This window comes from Neomonachus schauinslandi, chromosome 5 (assembly GCF_002201575.2).
Source record: "Neomonachus schauinslandi chromosome 5, ASM220157v2, whole genome shotgun sequence".
NCBI lineage: Eukaryota > Metazoa > Chordata > Mammalia > Carnivora > Phocidae > Neomonachus > Neomonachus schauinslandi.
In genome coordinates, this window is record NC_058407.1 from 156,049,677 (window position 1) to 156,065,187 (window position 15,511).

At 46.5% G+C, this 15,511-nt stretch overlaps 1 protein-coding gene across 1 annotated transcript in view; it reads right to left on the reverse strand.

The window, feature by feature from the left end:
- Nucleotides 1–15,511, reverse strand: part of ARHGAP17 (Rho GTPase activating protein 17) — an 88,474-nt gene that overhangs the window by 23,460 nt on the left and 49,503 nt on the right. Inside the window, exons 8-13 of the mRNA XM_044915644.1 lie at nt 12,877–12,945; nt 12,636–12,717; nt 7,329–7,456; nt 4,985–5,096; nt 4,340–4,421; nt 1,714–1,794 (exon numbers count right to left, since the gene is read on the reverse strand). Of these exons, the coding sequence (XP_044771579.1) occupies nt 1,714–1,794; nt 4,340–4,421; nt 4,985–5,096; nt 7,329–7,456; nt 12,636–12,717; nt 12,877–12,945 (554 nt within the window). The remainder of the gene's footprint in view (nt 1–1,713; nt 1,795–4,339; nt 4,422–4,984; nt 5,097–7,328; nt 7,457–12,635; nt 12,718–12,876; nt 12,946–15,511) is intronic.

Sequence of the window (15,511 nt, forward strand, 5' to 3'; positions counted from 1 at the left end):
AGTCCCAGGTTGCTCAGGTGCTAAGTGCAGAGTGGCGCTGAATCAGAATCTGGCTCAGGTTCTGTATCTTACAAAGTCCTGTGCTCTCTGTTTCAAACAACAGACTCCGTTAGGGGTTGGAAGAGGAAAACAGCTCACAAGAAAACCTCCACAATTCAATCCCTATCTGCTGTGTATTTCCAACCCATTTCTCCTTTATGCCCTATCTATCAACCCCTCAGTAAACTACAATCTGATTAACAGTGGGCTCGATATGTTTTAATACAAACATAAAAAAATACAAGCAGAGGGACATTGCTTAAAGGAAACTGTACTGGAAAATATTTTATGTGGTAATTATGAAAATCTCCAATTGATCATATAGTTATAGTCTCTCCTATACAAGCACAGCAGTATAAAAACAAAAAATTAAGAATAACCCCACTATCTATTAATAGGGGGCTGATTTAATAAAATATATCCATACAGCCATAAAAAATTGTTATGTACTGATATGGAAAAATCTTCAGGATGTCTACTCCGCAAAGAAGGTGAAGAGAATGATGTATACAATATATACTACCATTTGGTTTCAAAATAAAAGGGAGGAGTGTGAGAGCAACAAATATATGTATGTGTGTATATGTGAGAGATTTTTCACTGGACACCTTTTGAATTCTGAACCATGGGAATGTGCTCCCTATTCAAAAAATAGTCAAAATTATAAAGAGTAAAACAAATAAAATAAGAGACCAAATCCCAAATTACCAAGAATTGTAATTCAGTTTCCAACATAAGGCACGGAATAATCTAAGACTATCTGTAATTCCTAGCTGGGTGTGCTGAATGAATCAGAGGGATATTATAAATATTAATGTATTCGTTAAGGCAAAGTTGATATTTAAGGTGTCCAGAGGGAGTATTTAGCTTAATTTAGTGGTAGAACCCGGGACTGAAATTAAAGGTCGGGTAACATGACAGAAATTTCACCAGTAGAATATTTGTCATTTTGGACCAAGTCCTCTTATAAAATTTTCTTTGGTTTTCAATACTTTGGGCTTCTTCTCTTTATGCTTCTTCAAAGTCACATTTTAGGTCAAAAGAAAATAGAGGTGAAATTCTAGAAATGTATTCCCCGGTAAATTTTCTTAGAAAGAGTAATTCCACAAAGCAATACATAATCTCCAGTTCTAGACATTTCATTTAATAGGATGATTTATGCTCTATTAAAAATAAATTATATAGCATATATAAAAGCTATTGCAGAAAATAGAATTATTGATTAATTTTTTCCTTTTACATACTGGACAATTTATTTTTTTTTAAATTTATTTAAGTAAGTTCTATGCCCAATGTAGGGCTTGAGCTCACAACCCTGAGATCAAGAGTCGTAGCCTGACTGAGCCAGCCAGGAGACCCCCATACTGGACAATTTAGACTCCAAAGCCATCACGCAGTGAAGCCAACTCTCCATGAGAACTTCCTCCTAGTAGCTGCAGTGGTAAACTGACCAGGGGACTTAGCTGTTAAGGCAGACGCGATGCGGATGCACCACATGGTGATATGTGTCACAATAACATACAACAAATCCCATTCCCAGCAACCCCCAGTCCTCTCCAAAGCACTTGTTTAGTGGGCTTGGACTGGGTGACCTCTGCTGCAGATGGCACCATTCTTCGCTCCAGAGTCACTGTGGCTTGCTGGCTTAATTTGCAGGATGCTGGTTATACATACCTAAAGTTAACAAAATTTTGTGGTGGCAACTTTTGACATGTTCTCCATAAATCCTGAAGTTTTTTGTCTTGATCCTGCACACTGAGGGAAAAAAACCAAACAAACCTGTATTCATAACCCTCCATTAAGACACATCATTAGTAACCCCTGAGTAAATAACAGGCTATGTTAACAGTGATGCTTTCATTGACAGGGAAAACACGGCTGGAAAACGGGACGGATTTGGAAGTAAATACATTTGGAGTCAAATACCAACTAAATCTTTCACTCTGAGCAATGAGTTAGCCTTGCCAAGACTCGGTCTCCTGAAGTGCCCGCCTGGGGATAAGAATGTTGATTCTGGGGACGCCTGGGTGGCTCAGTCACTTAAGAGTCTGCCCTTCGGCTCAGGTCATGATCCCAGGGTCCCGGGATCGAGTCCCGCATTGGGCTCCCTGCTCAGTGGGGAGCCTGCTTCTCCCTCTGCCTGCCGCTCCCCCTGCTTGTGCTCTCTCTCTCTGATAAATAAATAAAATCTAAAAAAAAAAAAAAAAAAAGAAGTTGATTCTGCCAAGTGACGGGGAGGTTCCAGAGGCATAACCTTAGAAACATACCTGGCACAGAGGAGACAGACACCGCTGAAAATTCTGTCTAGGCGGGTGCCTATCTCCACGGGCGGCTTGCTGGAGCCCAGATCTCTTGCTGGCCCAGCCACAGGTGAGCTGGCCACGCTCCTGGGCACCCAGACCCCCCGTGCCTTTCCCTGCCCTTAACTCTGCTCAAAGGCTCCAGGCCCAGCAGCCCTTTCCTGTCGTGAAGCAATCGCAGGGGCTCCTCTGCTCTACGGCTTCCACATGCAAACTTCCATCGACAAAAGAGGGCCAGGTGAGGTCAGTCACCGATGCCCGCCAGCAGGAGAGGGCGTGAGCCGTTGCCCACACAGCACACCCTTGGACCTAAAACGTCCTCCACAACTGGACCCATCTGGAGTGACAGGTAGGGGGTAAACATAATTATACGTTAGAGGCCAGTCGATGGGCCACCAGGATGCTGACATTTCTCACGTATGGAGAATCAAGACATCCATAAACAGATACCTGCTTCGAAGAGAGTATTTCCTCACGGGAACGATGTTGGGAGTCTCAGAGCCGAGACGAATCAAGGTGCAGGAGGAGTGGGGCAGCCTACTGAATAGAGGAGACCCCGAATGCTCTCCTACTTGACGCTGCTGTTAGGCTCCGTTTATTCAGCCCCAGAAACGTGGACGCTGACAAGAGGCTGGGCCACACGCAGGTTCTAAGGATATGACCGTGACTACGAACGTACTCTGACTTTTTTTTTTTTTTAAGATTTTACTTATTTGTCAGAGAGAGAGAGAGCACACAGTGGCCTCGAGGAGCGGCAGGCTGAGAGAGAAGCAGGCTCCCTGCTCAGCAGGGAGCCCGACGCGGGACTCGATCCCAGAACCCCTGGATCATGACCTGAGCTGAAGGCAGACACTTAACCGACGGAGCCACCCAGGCACCCCTTACTCTGACTTTAAAAGCCTTACCAACCAGGGTAGAGCCACCTGCCACTGAAGCCTAACTGAATAGACCCTGCAGCCCATCTGCTGGGAACGGGTGACAGGGGAAAGGTAGGAGGGGAAGGGAGATCTGTTCTTCCTCCCTTAGGGCTGAGGAATTAGGCCCCTGAGGGAGGACGTGAGTCAGAACCATGAGGCACAAGCTAATAAGGAGGCAGCCTGGCCGGCCAGAGAGAAGCCTCTGGGACTTGGTGGACAAGGCTGCCAACAGCTCCTAGACACACGGAAGCCGGGGGCGGGGGAGAAGGAGCAAAGGACAGGGACACAGTCTTTGGGGCAGACAGGTCTGGGTCTGAATTCCCGCTCTGCCAATTACTCGCTGTTCCCTGGGCCCCGTGCCTCCCCCAGCCTCAGTTTCCAGACATGGAAACTGAGGCTAACCACATCTGTCTTTTATGTCATTGATCATGGATGATAGGAGGTAACGGGTATCAAGACTACTATGTACTGAGCACACAGTAAGCGCTAACAACCATTACCAGTACCATCAACACTGTTTACTGCACAGCTGAGTTTCCCGCGGCTCGCCAGGCACATTGCCGCTGGTCGGTATGACACCTGTCCCCAAGACAGGGCTTTCTTCCATCTAAAAGGGGTCTATGAACGCAGGTCCCACTATATGTCTTCATCCATAAACATCACGCAAATTGAAGCCAATGCCTAAGTGCTGACTCTCCCACGCTAATAATAATACTCAATATTCTCACCCGACACATAAGAACTGAGGCACATATTATTTAACACGTGTGCTATTTTAATGTTATTTTATGAGCCCTGAAAGTAAGATGATTCACAAAGGGGACGTAATATCCCATCATTTCCTTTAACTTTGAAAACTCAGTGTTCTTTAAAGATTTTATTTATTTATTTGAGAGAGAGAGTGAGAGGGAGAAAGAGCACAAGAGGGGGGAGCGGGAGAGGGAGAAGCAGACTCCCTGCTGAGCAGGTAGCCTGATGCGGGACTCGATCCCAGGACTCCAGGATCATGACCTGAGCCAAAGGCAGTCGCTTAACCAACTGAGCCACCCAGGCGCCCGAAAACTCAGTGTTCTTTAAACTTACCTTGCAACTTGTGTCCATTCTTCATACAGATTAAAAGTCATCAAAGGTTCAGGCAGTTCCCGTAAATAGGACTTTAAAGCACCTGAAATTGTTAACACTCACTTTGAGTATGTCAAGGGGTAAGCCTGGGAATCTCAGGACATATTATTTTTTACAAATTGAAATGATCTCAATTACAATCTGCCAAGAATATCTATAACAATCTATGAATCAGCAGGAGCAGTTAGAGCATGGAGTGTTCCTAAAACAAATTCCGGCCCTTGCAAAATAGATTGACGGGTCAGTAGAAAATAAAATTAGCTTCAAAGTCACCTTCTAATGGACATCATTTCCCCAGGAAGATCTAGACTGTGAAGGAGAAAGAAGGGAAGGAAATACAAGCAGGTCTCCAAATGTTTGGGTTAGAAGCTACCTTCACCTTTACTTAATAATCAGGAAAACAAAGAAACCCCCCAAAACAGGAAATGGGGTGTATGTGGGTGTGTACCCTTATTCAGTTTATTTGTCATTTCAGCTTGTCTAGTTAAACCTACATAGGGAGACCATTTCAATTTTCTCTGAATCTGAAAATGAACATTGGATTTTTAACTGGTGATCTGTCTGAGACAGGACCCACCCCCCTGAGGGCGACTCCTTGCAGCTCACCTGCGACAGCATGGGGGTCAGAGTAGAACTCATCCAGGTGAGAAGTAGAACAGTCTAAAGCAGCTTTCAGTTTCTTTAACTTGGAGGCCCCAGCCCCAATTCGGAAAAGGCCCTAAAGACAACAAAAAGCCATGAGCATCAAGTTCAAGTTGTGGGCTTTATGCTGAGCAGCAGTACACACCTGATGGAAGAGGCTTCCATCCCGGCCTGACTCCCACACACCTCATCTCTGAGGGCGGGCGACCAGGAAGGACGACAGGACCAAGCACAGGGCAGATGGACAGGCAGAGGGGCAGACAAACAGGCAGAGAGCAGTTCATTCCTGATCGGTGTGGGCTCTTGCCCTGTCCCGTTGCTAAATTATCTGTGCCTATTAGAAATCAATTTAAATGCAATATTTTATACTTCCACAAGGTTGATTGCTATAGATTTTCTAAATTTAGGATTTTTTTTTTTAAAGAATTTTATTTATTTATTTGTCAGAGAGAGAGAGAGAGAGAGAGAGAGCACAAGCAGGGGGAGCAGCAGAGGGAGAGGGAGAAGCAGGCTCCTCACCGAGCAAGGAGCCTGATGTGGGACTCGATCCCAGAACCCTGGGATCATGACCTGAGCCGAAGGCAGACGCTTAACGACTGAGCCACCCAGGCGCCCCTAAATTTAGGATTTTTTTAAATGACATCTCATTAAAAATTGTTAGACTAGGCTGCTTGTCACTTTCACTGCCCTAAAAGTTACTTAGAGAAAAACACATGAAGGTCAAGCAAGAAAGGCAGGACTATGAAGACACTGGTCCAGGAGTTAAAAGATGTAGGTTTTTTTTTTTTTTTTTTTTTTTAAGATTTTATTTATTTATTTGACAGAGAAAGACACAGCGAGAGAGGGAACACAAGCAGGGGGGAGTGGGAGAGGGAGAAGCAGGCTCCCCGCCGAGCAGGGAGCCCGATGCGGGACTCGATCCAGGGACTCCAGGATCATGACCTGAGCCGAAGGCAGTCGCTTAACCAACTGAGCCACCCAGGCGCCCAAAAGATGTAGGTTTTAAGCAAAATTAACCTAGGCAGGGTTTCTCAATCTCAGTAATACTGACATTTCAGGCTAGATAATTCTTCGTTGTGGAGGCTGTCCTGTGCATTCTGAGATGTTAACAGCAACCCTGGTCTCTACCCAGAGAGCAGTAGCAAACCCACCTCCAAAACTGTGACAATCAAAACTGTCTCCAGACTTTGCCAAACATCTCCCGAAGGGGACAAAATTGGCCCTGGCTGACAGCTCTGATCTCGGCTACTAGAAGTTGGGGTCACATCAGTGGGAGACGGGGCAGTGACTGGAAACAAACATAAGGGGGACTTCTGGGCTGTTCCTTGATCTGGGTGCTGATCACATAGGTGGGTTCAGTTTGTGGAAACTTTTCAAGCTGTTCACTTATGATACATACATTTTCTATGTACATTATACTTCAATAAGGTTTTTAAAAGGGAAAAAAAAAAAGACTTAGCATTTGATTTTGACTGCCCCCTACCATGAACTCATTCACTTATTGACGCGAGGAATAACAAGACTTGCCCTGCTTGGTTCATGGGGTTTTGGGGAGTAAGGATTCCATAAAATAAGTATGTAAATACCCCCACCAAAATGCATAGTACTACCCAAATGTAAGATTCTGCTAAAGCTCACAGAAGCTCTGGTCCATTTAGTGCATCTTGAAATTCAATGTCACAGGGGTGCCCGGGTGGCTTAGTCTGCCTTCGGCTCAGGTCATGAGCTCAGGGTCCTGGGAGCCCCATGTCAGGCTCTCTGCTCAGGGGAGTCTGCTTCTCCCTCTCACTCTCCCTCTGTGCTCCCCCTCTCTTTCTCTCTCTCTCAAATAAAGAAATAAAATCTTTTAAAAAATTTAGGGGCACCGGGGCGCCTGGGTGGCTCAATTGGTTAAGCATCTGCCTTTGGCTCAGGTTGTGATCCCAGGGCCCTGGGATGGAGTCCCGCATTGGGCTCCCTGCTCCATGGGGAGCCTGCTTCTCCCTCTCCCTCTGCCTCGCTCTCTCTCTCTGTCTCTCGTGAATAGATAAATAAAATCTTGTAAAAAAATTTTTTTTAAATGAAATTCAATGTCACAAATCACAACCAGAGTCAAAAATGAAACAATCAAGTGGGGCAAAAGAAAGTCAGAGTGTACCGCAAGCAGGAAAGGGAAATGTTCTGTGAAACTCATTTCATTCACAGTGTCTGTTCCGGGTATAGTGTGCAGGGTCCCCATTTAAAATGCAGGTCACGGCGACAGAAACTGGGAAGCTGTCAGTGTACGCAGTGTAGATGGCGGCCCGCAGGGCCCCTGAGCACCGCTCACCTCCTCCTTCATGCCGGTCTCCAGGAGCAGCATGACGCAGGCTTCGATGGGGAGTGCGATCTCACGGCCGCTCCGCTTCAGGTGTTCTTCCAAAGGCGTCCCAAAGGCTGGCTTTTCCGCCCACTTATCTAGAGCAGCAAACCATCCATGAGACACCCAGCGATCTCACAGCATCATTGGGGAGTTTTTTTTCTCCCCAAACTAACAAAGGGGATTTTTTTTTTTTAGCAGACTGGCAGTTGAGGCGTTGGGAAAAGGGGAAGCATCTGTTCTGTTTGCTTTGGTTATTTACCATGTACTAGAGCAAGAGTAGGTCCCAGGCTGGGGGGTTACTTGCGGAACAGAGCCCTGAATGCCCTCCAGGGTGGGCTGCCTGGCGCTACCCCGAGCATTCGTCTGAGCATACTGATTTCACTGGAAGGAAATTTACTCTCGCCATGCAAAGCGGCACTGGCCTTCTATCTCCGGAACAAGAAATAGACTCCTTCCATGTGAAAAAGGAAATAACTTCTTAAGATTTTAAACACAAGCCAAGCATCATCACACAAGACCGGAAGATGGCCGATGTGAACTCATATGAAACGCAATGTCTCCGTGACATGCCGAGCTTCCGAATGCTGTCGCCCCAGCCAGCTCCCGAACGTTCTGAGTAGGAAACCACGCAGTATCTGCAGCCCCAAAGCAGCCAAGGCTGAAGCTTGCACCAGTAGTAAAGTGGTCGTTTATGTTATTTTGGGGTCACATATTCTGCTTCATTCCACAAGAGATGTGAGGCAGCTTAGCAGGAGTACACACAATAGAGCAGTGAAACGCAAACAAGAATTTCATGAATTCCATTAGAAAGAGAAGTGTTTGCTTGGGTTTGGGCCGCCGGTGGGTGCGTACAGATCTCGTGCTGCCTGAGACGCCCACAGACGTAGAAGAGGGGAAACCGGTCCATGGAAGCTACTCTGCTGAGCAACACTTAGGCCTTTCCAGTGACGGGAAGGGTTCATGTCCTTCTCGGCACCATTAATGGGGTTAACATCGTGCAGCCACTTTGTTGTTTGAACCTTGGGTTCAAAGCAGGCAGGAGGACTCTGATGTGCCCCCTTACCCTCGGCTACACGGAAGAGCGGGAACAGGCCCCATTGCATGATCTGCACGCAGGGGAAGGAAGAGAGAACCCCCCAGGTCCATGGAGCTGAGAGCCTGTACGAGGTTAAAATCAGTGGAAAGAGCAAGTGGGGTCCAGGTCGAAGAGGGGTGAGGGCAAGGCAGGCAGGTGCCCTCCTTGTCTCTGTCCCCGGCCCGTGTAATTCCTGGTAGCAAGAGCATCTGGGGGTCTAACCCTTCTCAGAAGACAGAACTCTGTGACAGTCCTCTCAGAGGCCAGTCCTTCCCCTGCATTTGTCCCTTTTATCTAAATGATTCTCAACACAAGCAGAAAATGGCCATGAGACCCCTCCCCTGGGGGGTACATCAGAACACCCAGGAGAGTTCTGGAAATGGCACCTGCCATCACTACCACCACATGCCTGACCCCATGGCGGCAAGATCTGGGCATTCTCTGAACCCCCACTGGAACTTTCTGGGAAACGCTCGACAGTGTGCCCCACCCCCGACCTTGGAGTAACGTTGGCAGAGGGCGGATGTGAGAACCAGTCATCTAGACGACTCCTGTGCCAAACTGCCCAAAGGATGCTGGCATCTCCAACAATGGACCTGCTAGGTGCCGGGCGCTGCAGCAGCGCCCCAAGGTCACAGAGACTCCCCACCCTTCTAACTGGGAAGAAAAGACAAGACATACACGTGAACATACAACAGTCATTAACAAAAGACAAGACATGTTTGCTAAGTCGTGGCCGGAAAATGGTACAGATCAGGGTTGCAGATGCGGGTGCCCACAGGGGCCAAGGAGGCCCCTGAGGTGCTGAGTCAGGCTGGGGGCAAGGGGTCCGCTGAAAGGTAGCCCCCCGCCCCCACTCCTCAGTGCCCAACGACCTGTGTCGCCGGACTTTCGTGACTTTCAAGAGAAGCCAGAAATCGGATTGTTATGTGAAGGCGTCTGGTGTTTAAATGATGGCAAAATTTTTTGAAAAATGAGATACAGCTGTTTGCGACTTCTGGCACAGAACACAGACACTAGGGCGACTCGGGAGACAGTGTTTGCTGTTGGCTTCAAGGAGGGGAGCTGGGGGGTCTGAATGAAACAGACCAGGAAGAAGGGCTGAGAAAAGACCAGGGATCTTGAGTCTCAGAATTTACACTTGATTCCATAGCTCTTGCCCAAGGTGACGAGGGCCCAGAGGAGGGGGGACGGTGTGGGCGGAGCAGAAGGCCCAGCAGAGGGCAGAAAGGACAGACACCAGCTACAGGGTATGGGCAAGGAAGGACAAGACGGCTCCAAGGTCAAGCCTGGGTGGTTTGGAGGGAGGTGGCGTCCAGGAGACATGGAGGAGAAAAGGGCAGCTGGTTTTGGGGTAAGAATCGGCTTGCTTTCTGGGATGCATGAAGTTTCAGGGGACAGCTGAAGGAGTCTCTGAGGGAGCCAGGAGTGAGGTGGTTATGAGGGTGAAGACACGGGTGACATGCGGGCTGGCACCAGGAGGGGGCTCTGGGGACAAAGGGGTCAGGAGGGGACGTGCACAGCCCTAATAATGAAAGAATCAGGTGCAATGAGGGGCACACATTCCATCAAGGAAGAGACAGCCCAAGGCACATCAGATGCCAGGATCTGACAATTAAGAACCTCTGGTCCACTGGGAACTGCAGTATTTTTTTACTCTTTTTTTTTTTTTTTTTTTTTAAGATTTTATTTATTTATTTGAGACAGAGAGAATGAGAGAGACAGAGAGCACATGAGAGGGGGGAGGGTCTGAGGGAGAAGCAGGGTCCCTGCCGAGCAGGGAGCCCGATGTGGGACTCGATCCCGGGACTCCAGGATCATGACCTGAGCCGAAGGCAGTTGCTTAACCAACTGAGCCACCCAGGCGCCCAGTATTTTTTTACTCTTAATAGAAGCGTGACTGGGAACAGAAGTGAGACTGCACAGTGTGAAGGGCTGGCCGGTGGAAACGAGTCATTCAGAGAGCCTACCAGAAGAACAGAGGAGGATGAGACTTAACAGGGCACCATGTTGCAGAGAGGCAGGTCCCGAGTCCGGTCAGCTGACTGTGCGTGTGAGATCGGGGTGCACAGGGGTGTGGCAGCTGTGGGGTCAAGGTTTTTTTTTTCCTACTGTAAGGATGCTCTGAGTCTTTCTGAAAACAGAAGAAAAAGGAAGAGGAAGACAGGAACTAAGACAACAGGGAGATGGGAGGACAGGCAGAGGTGGAAGGGATTGAATTCCAAGGCTTGGCAACCTTGGAAAGAAAGATGGATCACATTTCCTTCGCTGGGTTTCTGCTCCTGCACACCTGCTCCTTGTTCCATCCTCAGCCTCCTCCCTGCCCTCTTCCTGTTCCCTGTCACTTGCTGACATACTTCTCTAGGGAAAATAGCCTTGGGAAAAAAATAGTTAAAAAAAAAATAACTTGAGGGGTGCCTGGGTGGCTCAGTTGGTTAAGTGTCTGCCTTCAGCTCAGGTCATGATCCCAGGGTCCTGGGATCGAGCCCCGCATTGGGCTCCCTGCTCGGCGGGGAGCCTGCTTCTCCCTCTCTCTCTGCCTGCCACTCTGCCTACTTGTGTTCTCTCTGTCAAATAAATAAATAAAATCTTTAAAAAAAAAAATAAAGAACTTGGGGAAAAAGTAGTTAAAAAAAAAAAGTCCACAGGGTACTTGGGTGGCTTAGTCGGTTAAGCGTCTGCCTTGGCTTAGGTTTTGATCTCAGGGTCCTGGGATCGAGCCCCGCATCGGGCTCTCTGCTCAGTGGGGAGCCTGCTTCTCTTTCTCCCTCTGCCCCTCACCCCTCTCGTGCTCTCTCTCTCAAATAAATCAATAAAATCTTAAAAAAAAAAAAAGTCCTGCTCACGAAACCCAATCTTCTCTTTTTTTTATGCTTGTTAGTCAGCTCCAAACCAGACTTTAATTCATTCAAAGGCTAAGATGATGATGGTTCCTATTTTGTCCTGCACACGGCCAGGCACACGGTATGTATCCCACAGATACACGCTCCTGGCACTTGGAACTTGCCCGGCAGGAGCCTGCCCCTTGCAAGGCTGAACATTGGCCAGCAGCTTCACTCCTTTGCACTGCGACTCGACCTCGTCATCCACCAACAAGGAGATTAGATCACTTAGGAAAGCGAGGGCAGCTCATCCTAGGAAGAGTCAATCAGACGCATTTACTCAAGATGGCCGAAGATCTGACGATGCAGGTGGGTCAAGATATAGAATTTTCTAATTTGATCATCCAAAACCTTTCAGGCACAAAGCCAGAAGCTGCTGGGACCTCCTTAAACTGAGAGAAGTGACATTCTTGAGGATACCAGTGTGTGTGCACACCCCCAACACACACATTCCACTCACACACCTGCTGACTCGCATTCCAGATCATGGAGTCGCCACACTCAGCACTTGGCTTGATCCTCTTCAGCTCAAGACCAAAGGTTCTGCAGGGAGAAACCTAAGCTCCCAATGTGGGGTCTACACAGGCAGAAGAGTACGATAGGGCCAAAGAAGACAGAGCAACGTCTGCCTCAACTGTGTTTGCTGATCTCTGCTGGGAGATGCTCTGACAGCAAATCAGAGAATTAAGAGTCAAAAGCTTTAATGTGCAGGTAAAACTAAGCCTCAGGAGAAAGCTCAGTCCGCTCACGACTTGTGGGTGAAGTTGGCCGAGAGCTTGAGTATGGTGGGCAGAATGTGAGTGCTAAGAACCAGAGCCTTGTAGGACCGCAAGGAAGAGGGGGAAAGAGTGGTCATGGCCTTATGATTCAGTCATGCCGATGAGGGGCTAGCAAGCATTGGCTTCTAAAATTCCTTTTCGAAGGTCCACAATATTTTCCCCAGAATGTATGCTCGTGGAATCACAGGGTCAGAATTAAACCCAAGGGACCAAATAACTGACTCGGAAGAGGAGAAGACAGGAAGACACGTACAGACACCAGCGCCCCCCGCCCCGCACCACCAAGGGTCCAGCTTTCTCTTCAACCGAAGATGTCAGAAGAGCTGCGAATGTCCCATTAGTAGGTTAATTTGGGTTTGGAAGAAATTAGAGAATGCGGCAAGGAAGATGAAATTATGCTGGGAGATAGTACTCTCCTAGGCAGAGAGGCGTTATCCAGAGGAGATGCATGCAAAGGAGTCAGGGGGTAAGAAGAACAGAGGCGGAAGTGGCAGAGGCTTAGGAAAGGGGGCATCAGCCAGCACGCAGGTTACATTACCTTGATGGGCTCGCATTTCGGGAAGGGCCTTTTCTAAGACTGCTAATGCTTTTCTATGGTAATCTGCTTGGGCTTCTAATAACTGAGAACAGACCCACATTCAAAAACAAAAGTAACGTTAGCATCGGATGGACACACACACAATGGCTGAGCAAAACCAAAAATGAAATCTTTTGCAAAAAAAGCTAAAACAACTCAATTTTTACAATGCTTTCATATTTTGGCAAGGCGAGGGGCTTACCGTAACAAAGAATTTGCCATACTCCCCTTCTTTGGCCATAAAGTTGTACATATCTGCTGCAAGTTGATCCTGGTGAAGAGAAAACAGGTCACTGAAGAAAATGGAATCTGAGAATTAATATCCATGGGCCCTTAGAGCAAAATGTCACAGAAAGAGCCACGGATTAAATGTCCACCAACTGGTGGGGCGCCTGGGTGGTTCAGTCAGTTACGCAGCTGCCTTCAGCTCAGGTCATGATCCCAGGGTCCTGGGATCGAGTCCCGCTTCGGGCTCCCTGCTCAGCAGGGAGTCTGCTTCTCCCTCTTCCTCTGCCGCTCCCCCGATTCATGCGCGTGCACTCTCACTCTCTCTCAAAAAACAAAATCTTAAAAAAAATAAATGTCCATCAACTGGGATGACAAAAAAAAAAAAAAAGGAAGCTTATTAGGGGAACGATGATGGAGATACCTAAGATATATGGGTAATACTCCTTACCAAGAAGTGACGTATAGAGCATTACTTATGTTATGTTACCATCTATGTAAAAATAGGGGAGAAAGAAATACTCTATTTTTACTGCCACATGTGTATAAAAATATATAAATAAAAACTTGAAAAATAAATTTAAAAAAAAAGGAAGAGAAAAGGCCTGGCATAAGTGGAGCTCAGCAGTGCATGGAAAGACTAGAGTACTTGTGTTTTGCGCTGGCTCTGGGGCTGGGAAAGTAAAAACATTTCCCTGGATTTTACAAACACAGATCTGCCTTCATGAGGCTCTGAAGTTTGATGGCCTCAAGGGGCGCCTGGGTGGGTCAGTCGGTTAAGTGTCTGACTTCGGCTCGGGTCATGATCTCAGGGTCTCGGGATTAAGCCCCACATTGAGCTCCCAGCTCAGTGGGGAGTCTGCTTCTCCCTCTCTCTCTGCCCCTCCTCCCTGCTCATTCTATCTCCCTCTCTCTCTCAAATAAATAAATAAAAATCTTAAAAAAAAAAATGGCCTCGAACTGGTAATACTCTCTGGGGAGAATCACTCCCAATACTTAAGAGTCCCTTAGACAAAGTCTCTCTTAAAATGAGCTCACAATACATTGCAAAACATATGATACAAAATTGCAAAACACAGGAGGCAACAGTCCACCATGAAGCAAACTCCCACCACTCTCATAGAGGAAAGAGAATTACCAGACTGTTACTATAAGTATATATAAAATGATTAAATATTAAAAAAGAAATAGGCACTAGAAAACAATGCACTATCAATAAAGGCTAACTTGGAATTATTAGAACTGAAATATACAGTAAATGAAATTCAAACCTTGACGTTAGTTATATAGTAGATGAGACCTAACTAAAGAGAAAATCAGGGAAAAAGAACTTAGATCCCAGGAAATTACCCAAAAGTTAGCCTAAAGAGAGAGACAGAAACTATTTTCACAAGTTTTCACCATCTGAAGATTTTTTTTTTTATTTGACAGAGACACAGCGAGAGAGGGAACACAAGCAGGGGGAGTGGGAGAAGGAGAAGCAGGCTTCCCGCGGAGCAGGGAGCCCGATGTGGGGCTCGATCCCAGGACCCTGAGATCATGACCTGAGCCGAAGGCAGACGCTTAACGACTGAGCCACCCAGACGCCCAGGTTTCACCATTTGAAATGAGAAGCTATGGCGTGGAAGTTGAGAGAAGACACATCAGCCAGTTCAGACTCCTAAGACCTCTGCCAAATTTATGTCTGATAAGTAGCCAATAGCTGAGATCCAGGTTAGACTGGATGTGAGGAAAGCTACGTAAATGACACTAGTAAAGCTATGACTCTTCTGAACAGGAATAAGCCACTATGAAACTATTTCATCAGAAGCATTTATCTGAGTATCATTTTTTTAAATACAAAGGCTATGTATGGTATGACTTTATGAGTTCAGTTTTAATTCCTACCCACTATACACTATATTATTTTAAACAAGTCATTTTACTGCAGTTAACTGATCTTCAAGTTCACTATCTTGAAGAATGAATTACAGCATGACCTGAACAAACTAAAATATTATATTCCTAACACTATCTAAAAGAATAGATACCATTTTCAGAAAATGATGAATAATAAGAGGAAGAAAAACCCAGATCTTAAGATTCACCAAAAACCTGTTTCTTTACTACCTCAAATAACATTTGGAATAAAGATCTATCTTCACAGATAGAATGAGACCACTTAACCATCTGATCTGGAATTTATTTTATGAGATAAAAAATTATATTTCTCCCAATTACAAACCAGTTGTCCCAGCAACATTTAAAAATAATCCTTTCCTTCTCTGTGGATATATGATGACCCCCCCCTTTACTATATATTCAATTTTTAAAAATGCTAGCGTTGATTCTAGAAAACCTATGCTATCCACAGATCTATTTTTGTGCCTCTTGTGCATTTTTTAAAAAGATTTTATTTTGGGGGGCACCTGGGTGGCTCAGTCTGTTGAATGTTTGACTCTTGGTTTAGACTTAGGTCATGATCTCAGGGTTGTGAGATGGAGCCCCATGTAGGGCTCTGCGCTCAGTGGGGAGTCAGCTTGAGAGTCTCTCTCCCTCTTCCTCTGCCTCTCCCCCGGCTTGTGCTAAATAAATAAATAAATAAATAAATAAATAAATAAATAAATAAATAA